Genomic DNA, 17,241 nt, shown 5'->3' with positions numbered 1-17,241 from the left:
AAGTTCAGAGGAAATTTTTATAAAGACCATCAAAAGCAATTTTGAGGATAGAAAGGCTGGCTGTTGTGAGGAAAGTATAAAATAAGCACATATGCGTGGTATGACTACAAAATAATTTACAAAATAAGATTCTGTAGAGAAACTGAAATTATCGCAATAATGCCAGAAGAGATAACTAGGAGTAAAAGCAGAACATTTAAAAGAAATTTAAATATTACCTGTGATTACTTTAATTTTAGTGAGGAAAACTACTGAACGATTGTTATGGCTAGATACATAAATAGAAGTCTTACTGAATTTGTTATATCAGGAAAAAAAATGCAAAAAGAGGGCAGATATGCCTTGAAAATGTTCTGTAAGTAATCTCTCTTCCCATATGGGTATAATTACACTACATAAATTACCTCTTTGCTGCCTATAAGGAGGTAATACCTCTCTGTACTGGAGAGATATTGGTTTGAATGTATCAGTGGTCTCAAATGTAAAGTCAAAACCAGTGCAACTTTATAGTGAAGAAGGTTTGCCTTGCTTATTTCAAAAGTAACTTTTTCCAAATCCATGTGAGTTGCTTTCTATGTCTTTGTTTTCTTCTTTTACTCAGGAAATAAACTAAGAGACATAATTTTCTCATTATCTTATCAAGTACTAATTCTCTAGTGGCAATATTCTTGAATTTTAATAACTCTTCTGCAAATTGTATATAATTTTGGCTTCTTTTTCCAGTGGGAAAGGAATAAAATGGATGCATACCAAAACAGTATTCTTTGGATCAGATTTATTGAAAACCCTATCTCCCCTCAAGTCTCACATCCTCAAGAATTTTTTATATTATTTTCTATCATGTTATAATAATATTAAAAGGGTAACTATAATCCTTTCCTTCTATAATTGTATGATTCCATTCTCTGAATCCAATCCTAATGACAACATTGTAGCAGAAAGTAAGTAGCATTGTAGCAGTGGGAAGTAAAAGAACTTGGAAGCTTCCTGAAGGAAATTATCTAGAAGTGTGTTGTCAAAAGGATCTTCAGAGGGCTTTTTCTCAACCTCTGTTAATATCTGTCATACTCTTCAGCTGCATTCCTGAACAGATGCATCATCTTCGTGCTTGTCACTTCATGTTGACAGACAATGGCATTTACTGCCAGTTTTGAAAAATCTGCACTGAACTCTCATGATGGGTTTGTGACCAGTGCTCAGAAGTACTATAAATAAATACAGACTCATTCTGTTGTCCCTAATTAACCTATTTTCTTGTCACATAGCACAAACTTTACCTTAGAGGATAGGAAGACGTAGACTTCTATAGCATTTTAAACTCTCCTATTTAGAATAGCTTTAGAACACTTCTTTTTAAATCCCTAAATAGAGGAATTTGATTTTTACGTCATCACTCTCCTTGTGTGAAGTACGTGCGTGTAAATGTAAAAGCATATGCATAATGCAAACTAAGGCAGTACTTTGTTATGGGAAGTAAATTTTGCAATTGTCTGATGGTTCCAGCCACTCTTTGGGGCTCTGTACCTTGAGGAATAAGTTATGTTTGGCCTAGAAGATTAACTGACTGACCGTGCTAGAGTGAAATGAGAAGGAACCTCGAGAAGCGTTGTTCTGGTTGAGGGAAAGATGTTTAAATTACAGCAATCTTCAAGAACTTGACAGTCCGTACTTATTTTATATTTCATTTAAAGCTTGAAGAAACAGCTTGAACTTTAAGGACATAAAATATATATTATATACATTATATATATATATAATCTATAAAAATACATATTGTATAAATAATACATATAATATAGGATATAAATTCACCATGCCATTAGTTAACTGCTGTACCTCTGAGGCTGGACAGACTGCAGCTTACTATTATGATGAGAAACTGTACATCTATTACTTCAAGCAGTAATAAGCTTTCAGTAGTAAACTACGTGAAAATAGATCTTGATTGAGCTCATAATCCTTTCAAGCAAATACAAACTGACTGCACTGATAAAAGTAATAGTTGACTAAATTAAACCCAGAAATGCTGTGTTTGGGACAAACAGGTTTCCTGCTATGTTGTAGGCGTCCGCAAGATCTCGGGTTGTAACGCGAGAGGTGGAGAGTACAGAAGAGGTGGGCACGGGGTGGAGTGAAAGGAGGTGCTTGTGTTAGCAGATAAAAGCACATGGTGTAAACAATTAGTTGGAATAAAGCATCATCCATACGGAGTATGCGGTGATCTCGTCCCCTCAGCGGCAGTGGGCTGAGTGATCATGCAGGCGGCCTGGTGATGTTGCCGGTAGCAGCAACTCTACTAAGGGAAAATTCAAATGCCCGACAAATCGTCAGCAACCAAGCTGTTAAAATTGCCAGGCTTTGGCATAGACTACTTGTGGCGAGTTGAATTTGATACCCCTTTTGCCATATTTCTCTTGCCATCGCCTTTGGTGCCTTATTTTTTATATAAACACTTCTGAAGCTATTCTGAACACATTCGGGAAAACAGTTCCTCCTCTGTAGTGAGTTAATCAAGTTAGACGTCACTACTTTTTTTTGCTCAGGCCTTCTGTGATGGACTCTGGTTTTGCTAAAAAGTTAAATTCTGTATCTAGCTTTCATTTGAATGTCATATGAATTAAAAACAATTTGAATTCTAATGTGTGTAAGTACTAATCTAGTGTAATGAAAGACTGGCATGAAACTAGAAGCTCTAGTTCCTATTTTTGTTTTTTATTTCTTCTGTTTTTCTCCTGGCATGTTCTGTACGCACAAAGATATGATACTAATTGGGATCCCTTTCCTGCTGTGGTGGCTACTTGAGGGTAGTGTACCTCTCGCAGATGAGAAGAATATGAATGAAGAAGGAAGATTATAGCAGTTACAATCTACTTCTAGTGTTCTCAGTCTAGCCAAAAAAAAAAATTATACAGCAGTTTTGAGGGGCCGGTCTGTTCTCCTCACTGCCTCTGTGTCAGAATGGGGAAATCCTCACAACCTGAACTACAAAGAACATTTTATGTCACTTCTGATTTACTGGAAGGACAAGGAAGCTTGGCTTCTCTACCTCCACTGCTCCACTTAAAATGGGAGAAATTTGTTTGAGAGTTTGGGTCACTTTTTTCCCAAAAGCTGTAATTTTCTTTAACCAAGCCCTGTTGATTTCTCATGAATGGTTAACAAGTGGACGCATTTACTTTTATTTGTCTGATATTTTGTTTATCTAACACAGTCAAAATTAGTCAAGGATTTTAGCCTTTGATTCAGATTTTTTTTTTACCATTTTCTTAACTTTGAACAATAGTAGGATTATTACTCATGCATATAAATTACAGTAATATAAGGTATGGATGAAAAAACATAAGCAGAATCAAGGCACTGAAAAATAAAAATGAACAAGGATTGCGGGAAATTCGGGTGATGAAAAGTGTTTCTCTATTTGCCCTATAAGTAATAATAGTAAATACTGTCACTTGAACAGATTCTCTATTGTGACAATGTTTAATTTTGGATGTCTTTCTGGATTTTTCGTTTGTAGATCCTGGCAAACAATCACTTTTGATAAACAGCCTGCATCTTTTATCAGAATCGTTGGAACTCACAACACAGCTAATGAGGTAAGGATCTTTTAAGAAAACCTACATTTTTCATGAATTTACAATAGTACAACTTTCCATATCTTGCAGCGAAATTGATAATGCCTTCTAAAATGTACTTGATTCATATTTTTGCTTCGGCAATCTAGCAAAGTAAGAGTGAATGCTTTTCTTATTTGAGTATTTGTGAACTGTGCTGTTGTCTTCCCTACTGACTTGAAGGGCTGTTGCCAGTCAGGGAGCTATTTATGGGGGTTTTACAGACAAAGTACAATGAAGTGATTTTGCTTTTGACCTTTGCACAGTGCCATCATGTATTTCTATTGGGTTTGGTTTTAATCCTTATTTTGGTGAATGATGAAAATACCATTTTAGTGCACTGGAGAAAGGGGTATAGTCTCTGATTATTTGGGTCTTATCACCTTTATATTATTTTTTTTAATGAAAAAAACAGGAGAAATCTCGTTCTTCATAAGAAAATCTTTGCATAAATTTCTCTTACAATGACTTTTCATACCCAGTAAATCAGTTAACCAATAGAAGCCAAACCAAGATTTCTTTTTCTATTCATTTTATACAGAAAAAAAATAGATTTTGCCCCAACCGACCAAGTGCAATCTCATCCTCTTTTTGTTTACTTGTGCTTTTATCTTGTGTAATTGTTGTATATTGTCTCAGATGGAGTCCAGATTTTACAGGTGGCTTCAGTGAAACAATTTACAAGATGTGAATTTAAGAATGTGTTGAAGTCTTTGTGAGATTAGGACCTTACATGACGGGCTTACAAGGGGCTCCAAAGCTGCTGTTTCTGTGTGTATGCATTCATGTCTACATCCCACACATGTATTTCACCACAGAACGTTGTACTTTCACATTTACAATGAACTTTGGGTAGCACTATTACATTCGTAGTAATTTGTCAACTGTAGGAGTCAGGATTTCTGAAAATATTTAGCATATGGGGTTGCTGGTTCTTAAACATTGGAGGAATTGTCAAATAGCATTGTTTATGTCCAATTTTAAAGCAATTACTGCAAACACATGCACCGCTAGATGTCAACTTTAGTTCTCAGCAAACAGTTGGCAAGAAGCTGATCAATCAACCGAACTGGGCGTACAGTTTCTTTTTCTTCTTTTGAGCTCTATTTCTTACGGTATACGGTTCAGTCTTAATCATTGAGTCCTAAGAAATACAGTCAGAAGCTGCCTCCAGGGTTGTTGTACCATGTTGTAAATGATGAAGGCCTTTTCCATTACTGATCTATATAGACATTCTTGTTTGCTTTCATGCCAGTCTCTGTAAGTTCTCATCCCTTTATTAAAAAAGAGATGCATTGCATAAACTTAAAAAATCAGCCTACAAGAAACATTACCTCCAACTTTTAATTCTTTAAGCCCTGCAGAGTAATGGGCTTTTAAACATAATTCTGATTTCAAATAGTAAACAATTTCCAAGGAATTTAATATCTTGTGTAGTTATTTAAATGGAGCACTGCATAACTATAGTGAAGATCAGTATGTGCAATTTAAGGTTATAGTTATTCATGTAGTGGTTCAGTGGAACTACTAACACATGCTGCTGTTCTTTTGTCTTTAAAATCTGTAGCTGACAGTAATTTTTTTTAATAGTTTCACCTAAAGCTTGTAGAGGATGAACATTATCATCATGCAGATATTATTACTAAATTACATTTTTTATATATATATTAAACAAATGGTTTGTAACATTTTGTCATAAATTTTCAGTTTTAAAGGCAGCAAGGTATTTTCATACTTCCAATTTAATAATAAAAGTATAACCAAATTCTTGGTTTGTTCTGGAGTCTGTAGTGTTGGAGGTATCTTCAGTAAGAACACAAGCAACTCCTGGAATTATTTGCCCACAGTTGGTTGCATTTTATGTCAAACCACTCTGATTTTAAACAAAAGATGCTAATGGGAGCATGTTCTCATCAAAGAGCTTTACTGGAATAGGTACAAAAATACTTACTACTTGTTTTACCAACATATAGCCTTACACAATCTATACTTGCAAAAGGAAACAGTTGATTTTTTGGAATGGCAAAAAATTCCATAAAATTCCTCCATTTTGTGAATGTGTTTCCCAAGCTTTGAAAGACAAGATGTTCATAGATTTTTTGACCCAGTACTTGAATATTTTTTGGCATGTTAGAACATGATACAAGCATAACATTTTGTTTTCTTGAGCTTCCAGACATCTACTTTCATCAAGAAAAATATTCTTTTTCTCTTGTCTTTGTCATCACTTGTCAGATAGTTCACCCAATACTTTGACTGTGTAAGTTTTATCTTCTTGTTCCTCTTCAGTATTACTGACCTGGAAAGGACACCTAGTTGCTAATGTGAGAGCTTTCCCTTACAAATTACTTGGCCTTCATGCTTTTTTAAAATATCCATGAGAAGTATAATATGCTTCTCATCAGAGGATGATGATGAATTGTCACCTCTGCCTTTTGAGGGAAACACATGCGACATTGTTTGGTTTTAGTAATACTGTTCTGAAATAATAATTCTGATACTGGATGAGGCAAATGCGCTCATTTCTACTTCTCTGTCCCCTGCTTCTTTCACAACCTGTATTCTCTATATGTTGAAGTGGTAGAGTAACTGAAAATAATGTTGTAAATTCCCAGCCTTGTCACTGTGCCAGTGTCTGAGATGAATATTAAGAGTGAAAGAATTGGTAAAAATTAATGTTGCAATTTAAGAATTGGGTATTTCAGACTTTATAGACTAGTATAGGCTAAATTTCAGTGGCATGCATAATATATTTTTTAAAACATGCATTGCTTTTTAAAGTGGAATTTTAAATGAGAATCAATATTGCTGAGAGAATACAATAGAAATACAGAATCTTGTGACTTGGAGACATCCATCCCATTCATTAGACTGTGGTGTCCTTCAAGGACATCTTACAGAGGTGCATTGATAAGATATTGCTCTTTTATGCAAATCCTGATGCTGAGACACACAGCTGCAAAAAAATGACAATAGCTGTTCCTTTAAAAACGCGAGAGCAGGTCAAGTATAAAAGGGGCTTCTCAACAATTTTAGCTGAATGCAAAAATTGGCTTCTTGAGAACTGTACCGATGGAGAGAATTCATGCCACTGTGTGAATTGCTTTGCCTTTAGAAAAAATTCAGCAGAAGAAATGCAGAAAAAAACTCTTTTTGTGTACATATATGTATGTGTGGGTACAGATGTAGGTTTGTAATCTGTTCTTGTGTGTCTATATAAAGGCGTAGAGATGTCTTTATGTGAGCGTGTGTGTATTGAGAAGTACAAACATACATCGCTATGTGTCTGTATAAAAAACTGCAACAATTCTTGCACTGAGAGGCACAAGGAAATAAAACAGAGATAAAAAAACCCCCAGTGACTGTGAATATTTTTTATTCCTTTCATGTGTGCTGTCAGAATTTGAATTAACTAGCTACCTCCTCATAAAAGACCCAGAGGCTGTTGCATACATGTCATTGAAGACATCTGCTCAATGTGCATTCGAGCAAGGGATGGTCAAAAAGAATAACAGGATTTTCAGTTGTTTCGAAGAAAGGATAGAAAATACAGGATTCTGTAGTCTTGCATGAATAAGTAGTATGCCCGTGTCTTGTTTATGGTGTTTTATTTTGCCCACATTAACTTCAAAGGGTTTGGGAAAGGACAGTTATGATTATAGGAGATTACCTTTGTTTGTGAGAAATGCTTTAGAGGCATGATCTACTTGGAAGAAGAGTTATAGAAGATGTCATAAAAGCATGCAAAATTAAGTTAAAACAATAGTTTTAAAATTCAATTTTTAATATTCATTGAGCTTTAAAACTACAATACATGAAAAAACAGCAAATTTTCAGTGTTAAGAAAAGGCTTTTTGTTTAGTATGTGGCAAAGCTCAGCATTTTGTAGAAATGAAAAATAATGTAGAAAGAAGTTTTGTAACAGATTTAAACAGCTTCTCCCCCTTCTCCTCCCAGGCACTTCAAGAACAAGTAGAAGTAAGGGTAGGTAAAGTACAAAATAAATTGAAAATAATGCTTTTACTCTAAGATAGTCAGTCACCTGTACAGTGGTCCCAGGTATTGTTTGACGCGTCAGAAAATGTTCACTGTTTGAAATGGAATATTTCATCTGATGAAGCAGCAGCCTCCTTGGACACTCTGAATGCCTTTCTATGTACTCCAGGAAATGTCTGTAGAACTACCATTGCTGTTGCAGCAGAGGGCAATCTTGAAATAGAATCATATTGGTAATGATTTGAATTTCATGTCTAGCGCGTATGAACATTCAGTCTTTTGAGGAAGTAATTAGATCATAAGATGCTTTTAAGACAATTAATGTAATTGTTGTTGTCATCCGATAGCATGTAGTAGGTATTTATGCTATTTGGCAAAGAAAAAAATAATCCTTTACAAATACCTCTATGCACTTTTGAACCGTCTTTCTGATTTTTAGTGCCATATATAAAGGTGGTTATAATTTGAAGGCCTTCTCTTGCTCCATTTGTGTCACTTAATAATATTGATGGCCCATGGATAGATGTTCTGACCTCATGGTAAAACATTCTAGTTTGACTAAGTGCTTTGGCATTGATCTGGCCTGCATACTTCCATATAGACTTCATCTTACTTTGATCCTGCTTTTGCCAGTATTTAATTGTCCACTTTATCTTCTTTTTTTGTTCTCTCCAGGTGTTTCACTGTGTGCATTTTGAGTGCCCAGCACCAAACATTACCCACAAGGATGAGAGTTAATAAGGATGTGGCAACAACAGAGGCGGGGACTGGTGAACAACAGCTTGTTTCTTGCCCTGTTCGAGCTGCAAGCGCTAGTTCCCTGCATTCCTCTCCTGGATCCACCTCATATTCACATGTTCACCAACAATAAAGGAGATTGTAAGGGAGCTTTTTCAGCTCTGCTGATGTTATATAGAATTATTCAGAACCTTCTTGTGCTGGCACCTTTTCTTTCCTTTTCTCTGTGAACAAAGGAGACCATCTCTGAGAGATGGAAATGTTGAAATGGAACAGGCTTTTCCCAAGGACGTGAAGAGACTACTTCACTTTTCTCCATTTGTTCAAATCAGGCTGGTCTCCAGAGAGGAAAAAAATAGGTCTTCAGTCTTCATCAAGTACCCCATTAACACCTTACCTCTCTAATCTAACCAAGGCAAGAAGAGCAGAAGGAAATAAAAGACAGAGCTACAGTGGAAATCTAAAATGACTCAAGCAGAATGGAAGGAATGTGAAATAAGTATTTGTTCCCTGAAGGCTTCCATTTGCAAAGAAAATGTTTATATAACACATCAGTGTAGAATATATGTTATTTTTAAAAGTTATTCTTCATTCATGTTCCTTTGTAACTAGTAATCTGTTTTCTAAATTGTTTTGACTCTGTATTCCACTTTTTCTCTTTATTTTTGGCTGAAGCAAATGCTGTGCAGTAGATTAAGGAAGTATCAAACGTGTTTACCTGCTGAGATGCAAATTCATCATTCATCAGTAGGATGACAAGAAAAGCCTTCATGATATCAACAAACTAATTAATGGATGGTATATTAATCTTGACCTTATTTGACTTGTCAATATACAAAGTTATCATTTCCTTCTCTCAAAAACAAAATTACAAAGTTAAGTGTCTATCTTGATGAAATATGTGTTTTTCACTCCTGAAGATGATTACTTAAATTTTACTTGTATTTCTAAGAAAACTTGCAAAGGATCATATAAAATTATTAAGTTTGGAGAAGTGGAACTGCATCTGGTTGCTCACAAGCAGTTGTTTAGAAAACAGAAAGAAAAATTTGCAGGTTTTTTTTTTTTCAAAGAAAAGAATGTTTTACAGTCTGGAGCTCAGCTCTTCTCATAATCTTCATAGAATGTGATGCTTTTGCACAATATTTGTAAAAGATCTGGCTCTTACTTCACAACCAGAGAACTCATTATCCATCTATGTCTCTCTGAATTACATTGCCTGCTACTTTGCTGCTTCTGTTTCCATACTGGTGATGATGCAGTCTCTCACCCTCCAGAGCTATGAGACTTTTTAGGAAAAGCTCCTTGTTGGTCTTTCAGTATGTGATAAAGTGATTTTGTGTTAAGACAAACACTGATGTAGTTGGCAAAATTGATTAGGAGGTTTGTTACTCCTCACAAAGGCTATTATATTGGAAATGCAACTATCTGGTTTTATGAAGTTGGAATTTCCTGTGGTGACAAATAGCGTTGTCAGAAGAAAACCAAGCTAATGTAAGATAAATACAGTTTTCTTTTGCATAACCGTAGTGGTAAATGAGTTATATCAACATAGCAAATAGCATGTTAATTTATCACACCGCTGAATTTGAAAGAACTTCCCTGTTGGGTACAGATTGTGCTAAAACCAGGAAGAAATATAACAAGTAGTAGCAATGAATCAGTGGAAACTTCGAAGGAGAGAAGTTTCAATTTTCTTGTTTAAAATAAAATTAATTCAGCTTTATCAATAATATTATAGTATTTTTTATTGCCAAATTGTAGTTGGGTTTTGACATTTGCACGCAGCCTTCTCCCCACTGCTGTCTTCTGTCTTGTGAATGTCTGTCTGTGAGGATGCATGCCCATTGTGTTATTTATAGCCTATTATATGTGCCACAGCCATCTCAGGCAATCCAGAGTTCTGAGGCAGGATACAGCTTATGCCAGCCAGCACCTAGTCTGGGATGCTGATTGCCTTATGGTTTAACAGTCTTTGGAGCATGAAAGAATTGAGACCAGCTACTGGGGACACAACCCTCAAACTGTTCAAGTGTAGGTCCAAAAGAGTTGGATTTTCTTTCTTTTTTGCTTTGAAAAGGAAAACCAAAAAACTGTTCTGCTCTGCTTGAAATCTGTGCTGGAACTACTGAGATGCATGCAGCAGGTCTTGTCTTTGGTACATAAGTCCTTCTGTAACGATGGTGATACTTCTTTGCAGTTTGATCAAACAAGTTTATTTTTCTCAAGCTGTGGGTAAGCAAAGGCCAAAACTTCCTAGCTGTTAGTCCTTAATAATCACCATTGTGGAGAATGTTTTAAAAAACCTTTAGAAGTTTATGCCAGCAGTTCTGAGACTTGACTCTCAGAGAAAGAACAGGATTTTCAATTTGTTAATCTTTGATGTGCACAATTAATTTTTATGATACAGGTAAGTCTTGCAGACTGTAACACACTGCACGTCTTTTTCATCTTGTCCAATGACTCACTATTAAACAGAACTGTCTGTTTATTTCCCATGACACTCACTCTCTGCCAAGAATATGAATTAACAGTTCTGAGAGATTCCCAAAGCAAAAGCTATCAGGCCCTATAAACCCTCCAGTTCACTACCCCCAAAAATCAATCAAACCAAAAAACAGCTTTGCATTGTCCCTTCATACAGGTGAACAGAAATTTTTAGTATTATACCAATTCTCGGTTACACATGGCCTTTCTCATAGTCCTTGTTTTTTTCTGCTAGAATCTCTTAGAACCTGTCGCTGAGATAAACTTTTATGACCAGCCCTGCCACAAATTCACATTTTCTAGTGGGAATCCCTACCTTTTTATTCAAAGAAATGATATAAAAATAGTTAAGGGACCTGAACACTGCTCGATCTTCTAACACTGCCTGCCAACAAACACCTTTAATATCTGTATTGCCTACTGTAGGTCTCTGTCTCAGACATTGTGTTGACAAGTATTACTAGTGACAAAGGAAGATGCCGCACAGAACTGATTAGTAGTTTGGTGTGAATTTTCTTTTTCTAATTATTGTCTATATTTATTAACTCCTGCTTTCAGACATATGTTCAGATATATATTCTTCTGATTTTTTTTTTCCTTTTCCTTTTAGTGGAAATAAGTTCTGCTGTTCTGCTTAATAAGTTCTACTTAATATCAGTTTAGAAGTGATGAATCACTTAAGGGTTGGAAATACTATAATTATTCAGAACTGTGTTATCACTTGTATTTTCTTTGCATCAGAGGTAGAGCAGAACTGACCAAACATTCATTGTTTTCTTGTCAGAAACTATAAAATAGACCTGTTGTTACATTTCTACATAGTGGAACAGACTGTATTGTCACTATTGAGACATAATTTCTGTTTGGTACTCTAGTTTCTTTAAGTGCCTCAGACCTTTTTTTTTTTAGTTTTTCTCCCATAGGTTGAATTCATACTTACTCATGTGGAACTCAAAAAACCTCTATCTGAAGTCTCTTAATCTCATTTTTTTCAAGTGCATTTGAAAGTTGTTTATTCACAGAAATTTATGACCAAATATCAACTCCGTAAAATGGATTTATTTAGGAAAATTAATTTCTGAAGTGTGCAAAAGTTGTGCGACTCTGTTTTCAAGCTATTGCCAGTCATCTCTAAAACAAGTTCAAATGAAACATTAAATTGAATTTAAATGGGAGAATTTAATCCAAGTCTGATGTAAAAAACAATGCAAAGGTAGAATCACCAGTTTTGTCACAGAAGGAACTGTTCTTCATTGCAGTTTCTTTCCTTTAGACCTTCATTTCTTTCCTTTTTTCCCCATGAAAATCATTTTTTTCTCATTTATTGTGACAACTCAGGAAAGAGCTCAGTGCTACTCAGCATTGCTGAAAAAATCAAATTAATGCATCTTCATCTTTACTAATGGTAACATTACAGAATTTTTGGTTTAGTATCTGACTTGATGAGAGTTGATTTTCATCAAAGAAAGCAAAAGATGTCTGTAATTATTGCACTTTTAAGTAAATTGAATTTTCCATCCAAATGCATGCAAATATCTACTCATTAGTCAGTGATGTTTCGTACATCTAGAGTACATCTAGAGTCAGTTTAGAAACAAGCTTAATGCCGTTCTTGTCTGATTGTTGTATGTCAGTAGTTCTGGTTATACAGTGATGCCCACTCATAGAGACACTCAAGGAATTGGTGTTTCAGTGTGATTTCACAAGAGACAGACATGTATACATTGCATTTCTCTCTGAAAATATTAATTGGCTTCTATGACAGGTGTTACTATCTGGTCAAATGGACAAGTGGTAATTTTTTTGCTATGGCTGAAGTAATCACCAAATAATCAGAGCCAGTAGGAGTTAATGTATTTGAGAGTAAATGTTTAGGCTTGTATGTCATGATACCAGTTGCTAAAGAATAAACTATGCTTCAGAAATAATAATTTGTAGATCCCAGAGGATGCTTGAGGCCTGGTTCTTGTCCTCATTTCTCAATTAATGGTGTATTTAGGTTAGAATCCTTAATTTTCTCTGAACTGGTGGTTGGCACTGGTACTAGTTAACAGCTCCATAAAGCTTTTGTTCAGGATACAGAAATAAAAGTCCTCAGTCAAGTTTTAGGAGTATCTAAATATTTTTATCTATATACATATGTTGAATTGAGCTCTTAGCTAATAATGTAGTTTGACTTTATAACAGATTCTAAAGCTCCAGAACTAAAAAACTGTGCAGGCAGGTGTGAAATGCTGCCACTGTGGTACAGCAGGATGCTGACTCTAATTTCAGGTTGCCTAAAAAGTGCAAATGTATAAAACAGGGATCAGTGAGAAGATCTCAAGCAAGTGAAATGCTCGTCTCAAAGACAGGGGTGCAGTCTAAAAGACACAGCTATATTCCTCTTAACTACCTTGCATGCTATGGCTTGCTGTATTTACAGGCTCTGAATGAGCCTTCATATGGCTTTTGTTAACTGCTGAAAAAAACCACCGCTGACTTTTCTTCGGCCCTTCACAAGCTTTCATTTCAAAGCTTTGGCTGAGAAAATGCTAAGTCCCACTCATATTGCATGATAGAGTCTGGGTCTTGTGTTTAATTCTGAAAATGCTTATGAGAAAAGTTCTTTTGAAGTCACCCCTTTTTTACATAAAGCAAGCCCAAATTAAAAACTGTAGTGTAATACGAGAAAGCTGCAGGTATCTGTCAATTAGCAGTAGACGGGCTGCCAGTACAACTACATACCAGTTTTGTAACACTGCATGTGTTTATGTAGCACAGATTATATAAATGGTGGACAGAAGAACCATCTCTGCACACCCTTGGCACTAGACATTTTCACCCAACCAGACATCAGAGAATTACTTTTTTTCAGACTACTTTGGCTAAAAATCTGGTGACAGGTGTAAACATGCCTCTGCAGTGCTTCCTGCCACTTCAAGCCCTGGGCTGTCCCAGAGGATTGCTGCACTGTTGGTGCAATGGAAGGACTTTTCTTTGTTAGAACTTTTACTCATCTATTTTATATTTATCATCTTGACACGTGTAATGCAAGTGAATAGTATTTTATCTCAGCTTCTTCCTGTAGAGGAGGCAGGGAACTTAAACACCTACTAAGAATCACTGATTTCCTTTGAGTCATTTTTGGTCAGCATCACCTATCTGTGTCTCTGCTCTCCTGAGCTATAGTCACTAGGTGATTTATCATTACTACCTAGAATCTAATAAATGTGTTTAACAATAGATGTTAAGAATATTTTTATCCTTACAGAAAAAAAATAGTTTGTGCTTTTGAAGCATGGTCAGTCCCAAGAATTGGGTATTAGAATGTTCTGTAGCTGTCTATTGGGTTTTTTTGTTGTTTTCAGGTGTTAAAAAATAGTGAAATTCTTCACAGTAATTTCTCATGGAGTTTTTTTGTGCTGAGAAACAGCTTTTGAAACAATCACAGCATGTTAATTGTTGCAGAACAACAGCAACTTTCTTCTGCTTTCTACAGGCCAGGATCCCATTGGAGTCATTCTGTAAGTTAGCGTATGACATTATTAATAACAAAGACATTGTTGTTGCATGGCTTGGATCTGTTTCAGGAATTATATCACATTCATTTTGAGAGGTAAATACTTTGAATATTTTTATGCAATAATACAAGTTCATGAGACTTAGATGGTTAGATTAGAAACATGACTTACAGCAAGACCTGGAGTTGCAAGTAGCTATTTTGGAGGAAAGACGTATGGACATATATGTGTGCATCTGGGCATATATAGGTAAGAAAATGTGTTACCTAAGCGGTAGTGGCTGTTTGCAAAGATGTGTTTCTACATGGCCTTTTTTTTATTTAGGGAGCTTTGTTAAGGAGTCTATCACTCACCTGAATGTGAACACTAAAAGAAATGAAAAAGAAGATAACATAGGGAGCAAGGCTTTAGAAGCTTTTATGGAAAGAGCAACACAAAGATACGGTTCTTGTGCTCTAAGGTAGTGTTGTCTCCAGTCCTCACAGATCTTAGTTCTTCCTACGTGGTTCCCCCAATCTCCTTGTTACTTATTTTCTTTTCCTCTCTACTCACCATCTTATGGCTCTGCTGTAATGTTTCCTGGAACTTTTCTCCAAATTGTGATATGTTTTGATTTTTTTTTTAACTCTGTCCTATGCTGAATAAAACATCCTTGTCCCTGTTCATTCTCGTCAGAGTTCAGTGGCAAGCCGTCTAGTGCTGGTGAGAAAAACTTCTTTTTGACTGTCTATGGCAATGGGAAATCCTAGCCTTTTTGGAGCTTGTACTTCCATAATCTGTTCACACTGTTTGTTACAAGAGAAAAAATAAAAAGAGGTTTTCTATTGGCCTAAAGTAGTAGGTGGGCTTTGTACAGGTTTATCTAAGTTAAGCTTAAAGATAAATTTAAGTATATCCCTCTCACCATGATGCAGCAGATATGTGCTGTTTGTTACTTGTACATTGCTCGTTGTGTTTGTACATAAGCATTGTTTTCTAAATAAACTGCATCATCAAAAGTGAACCTTGAAAGAATCCGTAACTTTTTATGGTTCCTGTCTGAAGGTATTTCAGCTGTCTGGAGATTCAAACACACTAAGCACATGGACTTGTTTTGAGAAGCGTAGGATTACTTCACAATTCAGAGCCCATGTCCATTCACCTTGTCCAGTGTCTTGCAAAATTTTCTTTCCTTTCTGCTTTGTTCAGTTACATTATTCTGATCGGTTCTGTTTCTGAACTGAGCATACATGTTGTTCCTTCAAAGATCATAAACTAAATATTAGGAGCCAGACTAAATAGAGGTCAACTTTTAATGGACCTTTTCACTCACTTCTGTCAGTGCTCCCCTTTCTTGACAGACTAGTTGAAATCTGTATGGTTACACTTCTTGTTTCTGTAGCAATTGTCATTGTATCTTGAAAGTTTTATGCATTAAATCCCTTCATTCTAACATTTCCTAAACACAGAGTGGTTCTAAATGACCTCAGACCTTACTGTGAAAAGGTATGAGTTTCAGCTCAAGTTTTCAGACTTTATCACAGCCTTTGAATGTTCCATAAGTGCATGTCTATGTAACAAAATGAGCCTGCCAGAGCCCGGTCGCATTTTCAGGAATACTGTGTCAAGTGAGACCCGTAACTGGGATGAATCCACAGCCACACTTACTCAGGCTCATACTGATGCCTCTTCAAGAAAAACTTTTCAGGAGGGCAACTTCTGATATGTGAACAGTTTTCTGGTCTGAACTCTTTGAAGGAACACAATATTGCCTGCACTGGACTCCTTTCACCTCTCTTTTTATTATGACAGCTGTCATCAAAATTGTGTTGTCAGACACCCCATTCCTGGCCGTTAGCAGGAGCTGTGCTATTGCATTGTACCCTGCTCATCATGTGAGAATGAACCCCACATGGCACATTCTGATGGTCTTGGTAGCATTTTATACCACAACGGATGCGCATTGCCAACCATTTGGGCTAATGAGGTTTCAGGTAAAGTGGTTGCAGATTGTGCTGCAGTGATGCTTTGGGAATTGTCTGATTTTGTATGTTATCCATTGAACAACCCAGCAAACCTTGTTAGTACTGATTTCTCAAGCGAACGTGCACATCATCAAATGATCATTTTGTAACATGGAATTTCCTATGAACATCTAGGAAAAGAAACATCACTATTATATCCTTAGTAACAATGTGTGTGTTCATAATTGAAGTTATAGAATCATTAGACTGCTATAAGCTATTCTGTGTGTGCTCTAGCAGTGTAGTAACTGTGTTAACAGCCAATAAGCAGCGAGTTCTGGAGAGCAGGGAAGGCTGGCTCTGGATTTGATTTTTTTAAGTTTTCAAGAATAGCAAAACTCACCAGAGTGGATGCAGGACCAGACAATGCTCAAAACAAATCAGAAAGTGAAACTATTGCGCTTTATGTCTTTGAGGATTTTTCTTTATTAACTTCATGGGAAAATATAGAGAATATTTTAAATAGTGACGATTAGAAATGCACCTTTTCATGAATGAGAGGGGTGTAATTTGAGAAATAAAGTGGTCTTCTGTGTTTAACTGCTTCTCTGTAGTTTTGTTATAATGGTGGTAGTGCTGCTCTCATATTGCTGGTGAAAACAGAAGCATTTTAGCAGAACTGGATTGATTTGCCAGTACGACAAGAAAACGAGTATCATCATCATTGATGTATTAACTTGTAACGATGCAGTTTTAATATCAACATAGAAAACATTGGTGATTTTCACCATGGTTTTCAGGTCACCGGGCATATATGAAGGTGCTGCAAATGTTGAGAACACCTGCTGTATGCTGCTACCAGAATGTGCCACTGTACTCTTGGTAAGAAGAGTATAAAGTGTGTTTCACTTCATGTCACAAAAAGTCACAGAATCACAGAATGGAGGGGGTTGGAAGGGA

General features: G+C 36.0%; 1 protein-coding gene across 1 annotated transcript in view; it reads left to right on the top strand.

Moving 5' to 3' along the window:
• The window catches only part of BTBD9 (BTB domain containing 9), a 122,957-nt gene extending 106,111 nt beyond the window's left edge, over window positions 1-16,846 (top strand). The window contains 3 exon segments of the mRNA XM_061991267.1: window positions 3,518-3,596; window positions 8,286-8,345; window positions 8,347-16,846. Coding sequence (XP_061847251.1) covers window positions 3,518-3,596; window positions 8,286-8,345; window positions 8,347-8,481 — 274 coding nt within the window. The 3' untranslated portion in view covers window positions 8,482-16,846.
• The last annotated feature ends 395 nt before the right edge of the window (window positions 16,847-17,241 follow it).

Source organism: Colius striatus, chromosome 2 (genome assembly GCF_028858725.1).
Source record: "Colius striatus isolate bColStr4 chromosome 2, bColStr4.1.hap1, whole genome shotgun sequence".
Taxonomy (NCBI): domain Eukaryota; kingdom Metazoa; phylum Chordata; class Aves; order Coliiformes; family Coliidae; genus Colius; species Colius striatus.
This window is presented reverse-complemented; position numbering and strand designations above follow the sequence as displayed.